The following is a 3990-nucleotide window of genomic DNA, read 5'->3' as shown; positions in this document are numbered from 1 at the left end:
TATATATATAATAAACAAATACAACTTGAAACTCTCATGTTTCATGTGTTTTATTTCAGCTTTTCCACAATAAAATGCACAAAGCAAAAGCAAGAAGTTCCCTGTGCCATACAGTTTTTTTTATATGGAAACAACAATATAACAAAACATCCAAGATTGATGTTTAAGTTATATGTAAATGTTTGTAGCATAAGTATGAATCTCTGCAATACATTTGTTGTTTAACATGACTGCACAATACAGTAACCTTTGCTAACAAAAGATTTAGCTGAAATATGACAGAACAAGACTTAACTTTACCCGTGTGGTTGTGACGGACCACTGAACATTTTAACCAGTTTACAGTTCAGATTGCTCTTATGCCCTTTATTCTCCAAGACATAAACAAGATTACAGTCTTTGAGACCTTCAGGTCCTTTACCTTTTGGGAGTCTTTCCTTGATGGTGAACGTCTCATATGGTGGGATTAGAACTTCACTCTCATCTTCACCACGATACGGATAATGTTTCAGATCTGCGCCTAAACAGGTTTGAATYTTAAAGCAGGTCTCCTCACCAAATCGAGTCAAGTGAGAATCTTTGGAGGTGGAAACAAAGTAGCCAAATCTGATTTCATGGCCGACTTGACCTTCATAAGTATCCCTAGTCCGTCTATAGGTGGTGTGACATTGTTGGTTATGTTTCAGGATTTGTAAGGCTGTGGTCAGATAGAAATGTAAAATGTGGTACTTGAATGATCCACCGTATGTATTCTTTTGTTCCCTGACGGCTTTATTGATCTCATCATACCCAGAACGTGTGTACATACAGATAGCTTGCAAATGCTCTTTGGTCAGAGCCWTGTCCTCTGGACCTCTTTCTTTTAGTTTTTCATTTGCACAGCCGTTACTTATTGTCCAGAGGCCTTTCTTCTCCTTAGAGAAATGCTGGTCCAGGATTTTCGGCATTGAGTCACTGCAGCCATCATACATGTCGTCAACGGACTCTTCAGCCATGTCCAGATGGATGACCTTGGCACCACTAGTAAACTAAAACACAATAAAAGAAGAAACGGACTGTAAAAGAAACACTTTAAATAGATAGAGTGACATTCTTTGTGTCTATAACTGCATGTACATACTGGTGAAACTAAGACAAGGTAGAGAAAAGAATTTAATTTTTTTTTAACACAACACAGTTAAAACCTGCATCATGGTCCTGCAGCACTAGCAAGTCAGGTCACAGCCTAAAAACAAGCTGCATCTAATTTTAGCTTTTCCAAATACAGCCAGTTTACAGAATTTGTAGCAAAAGTGTTGATCTAATTTTATGGAGTAAATATCCTTATTTAGTGACATTTGTAGGATATCACATGAGAAACTTACCAGCATGAGGTCCATAGTCAGCATCCAGCACAGGTGGAAACAGAGCGGAGTGAAGATCAGCATGTCTGTCACTGAAGAAGAATTTAAATCTAATTTAAAAAACAAAGAAAGTCAAAATCTTCCACTTTTTGGCAGAGCGATATCAGAGTGTACAGAATCTGACATGAGTCCTCTGGTTTCAGCTCACCTTATATGCAGTGTGGATGGTGCAACACAACAAGATCCGGCTCAGCTGGTCCCTGACCATAACAACAGAAAATGGGTTGAGAATGCTGAACAATGTTGTTCCTCTTTTACTAACATTTGGGGAAAAAAAGAAGAAGAAAAAAAGCGGAACATGTTTTTACCAAAAAACAAAATCTGTTCACTACATAGAGACACTAACTCTGTAAAGAGTCATTTAAGTACGTTTTATTTCAGCCAAGCAGTCTGACTCAATTAACAAGCAGATTTTCATCAAAACGTTATAGAAACATGGTGGCCATTTAGAAATCAATTTTATTTGAAAAAAAAAAAAAGGAAGAAAGGCTTTAGACGAATGTAGATTAGTTGTCATTTACGGTCAGCATCCAGCACAGGTGCACAGAATAGAGTGAGGATCAGCATATCTGTCACTGGTAACAGGGGCGAAGCTTCAGGGGGGGCTGGGAGGGCAGCATGCCCCTGGCCCGGGCCCATAAGGGGATCGGGTTGGGGCCCAGAGTGAGTCTGGACCTTGTYGGGCCCAGAGAGAGATAGAGCTTAATCYTCAATTTACATCATGCTGTTCWGCTCTGGTCCAACTTCTGCAGTAAATATTCAACCATTATAATCAGTGACAGTATTYACACTGGCTCCTCATGATGGTGCAGAGCAGCGAGTGGACCGTAATCCCCCAAAATTAGWTTCATCTTTTTTGCCCGACTCCRGAGCTGCTCCKGAGTCAATTTGCAAAAATCACACTGCAACAACAGGAAGAAGAACGAGCGCAACTTCCATATTTRCAAAATAAATCCCCAAAGAAAGAGCAATTTTGTGAAAATCTTTGCTTTACTAATAATTAKATGGGTATATTTATACATAAATGCTTTCAAAATGCATCATTATGATTAGGAAGCAGATGGAAACAAGYAGCTCRCAACATATTCMTACACACATGATACACGTGAATTTTATTCTGAAATCAGAAGTTTCAAAAAGTCAACAGTGATGCAGTTTCAACCYGACTTCCACAGAATGACTTATTTTGCTCAGACRTCTWCATTTATGGGAGGCTGTGGTGTAGTGGTAGAGCAGCCGGCTTTGGAACCCACAAGTCACAGGTTCAACTCCCCGCCATACCCACATGCCGTTGTGTCCTTGGGCAAGACACTTCACCTGCCTTGCCTACTGATGGTGGTCAGAGGGTCTGGTGGCACCTGTGTGTGGCAGCTTCGCTTCTGTCAGTGTGCCCCAGGGCAGCTGTGGCTACAGTTGTAGTTTGCCATCATCAGTGTGTGAATGGGTGAATGTCTGCAGTGTGAAGCGCTTTGAGTGTCCTGGATGGATAGAAAGGTGCTATATAAGCCCATTTATCATTGGATTTATTGTACGATCTCACATTTCCTGCACATTCTTCTCCAAACTCCTCACCCTGGACGGGATGAGACCGAACCAGTTTGGAGGCAGGGTGYTGACCCTACCGCACCTGAGGCGAGGTGAAGAAAGCGGGCCCTCCCCTGAATGCATCCAGAAGAGCCGGGTCTGTTTTGTTTTAGAACCTCTTCCAGGAATCAGATAACAAACAAACACGTTTTGAAGTTCTGGTAAAAATGCTTCCATCAAGTTCAGTGAGGTTTGCACTGCTCTCTCTTCCAGTCACCAGTGCCTCTGAGCGCTCCTCTAAGTTAAAACTCACCACTTGCAAACATGTCAACCCCTTCGGTCGTTTATCTGTATAATGAGCCTCAAATCCATAACTTCAGCAAAAAATAAAATTAAATAATCCATATTAATCAACTCGCGGGATTGGGGGGATACAGGCTGACTGTCGGCCACAGATTTCAGCACCTGTGCAGGGCAGAGCACCGGGGCAGAGCAGGAAGAAATGAGGAGGGGAGAACTTATTTATAATGGCAGAGCGGGTTGGAAGATGGTCATTTTAGGTTATTTATTGATTTTTAACATCCTACAGGCTCTGAAATGTTAAATAAGTTTGACACAACATTTTTTTAATCCATAAAACTTAAAAATATTTGGGAGACATTGGTCTGTTAACTTCAGGATACCTGCAAAATGAAGAAAAATGACAGACAGTCCGTACAACTTGACATGCTGCACTTGAGTGGGGCACAGTGGGACAGGAGAGGCTGAGAGGACTCATGTTGTCCAGAATAAAAGATCAAAGAGCGTCAAGGACGAGTTCTCGGAGCGCAAGGCTTGTCGTTTGCTCTTCAATAGCTACTTCTTTTTGAAATTGTGTTTGTGAACATGTGGGCCACTGTGACAGTTTTACTGTACTTTACTGATGGGGTACAGGCTCTGAGTTGAAACAGATAAAGCTGGTGTCAAAATGACACGACCTCTATCGGTGGTGCTGAAATGTTTTGAATTTGTGTTGTTTTATTAGTAGCTCAATGTTTTTAATAGTTTTCTTGGTTTGTTATAC

At 41.2% G+C, this 3990-nt stretch overlaps 2 protein-coding genes across 2 annotated transcripts in view; both read right to left on the bottom strand.

Annotated features, from left to right (window-relative positions):
* Positions 1-34: 34 nt before the first annotated feature.
* Positions 35-1493, bottom strand: LOC106515788 (T-cell ecto-ADP-ribosyltransferase 1). Its single transcript, XM_014005788.1, has 2 exons — positions 1365-1493; positions 35-1028 (listed from the first exon to the last, which is right to left on the bottom strand). The coding sequence occupies exons 1-2, from the start codon at positions 1425-1427 to the stop codon at positions 297-299; spliced, it is 795 nt and encodes a 264-aa protein (XP_013861242.1). The 5' UTR covers positions 1428-1493; the 3' UTR covers positions 35-296.
* Positions 1494-1975: 482 nt separating this feature from the next.
* The window catches only part of LOC106515702 (T-cell ecto-ADP-ribosyltransferase 1), a gene marked incomplete at its 5' end in the record, with an annotated part of 5222 nt that continues 3207 nt past the window's right edge, over positions 1976-3990 (bottom strand). Inside the window, 2 exon segments of the mRNA XM_014005625.1 lie at positions 1976-2078; positions 2944-3061. Coding sequence (XP_013861079.1) covers positions 1976-2078; positions 2944-3061 — 221 coding nt within the window.

This window comes from Austrofundulus limnaeus, unplaced genomic scaffold, assembly GCF_001266775.1.
Source record: "Austrofundulus limnaeus strain Quisiro unplaced genomic scaffold, Austrofundulus_limnaeus-1.0 Scaffold32, whole genome shotgun sequence".
NCBI classification, from domain to species: Eukaryota; Metazoa; Chordata; class Actinopteri; order Cyprinodontiformes; family Rivulidae; genus Austrofundulus; species Austrofundulus limnaeus.
This window is presented reverse-complemented; position numbering and strand designations above follow the sequence as displayed.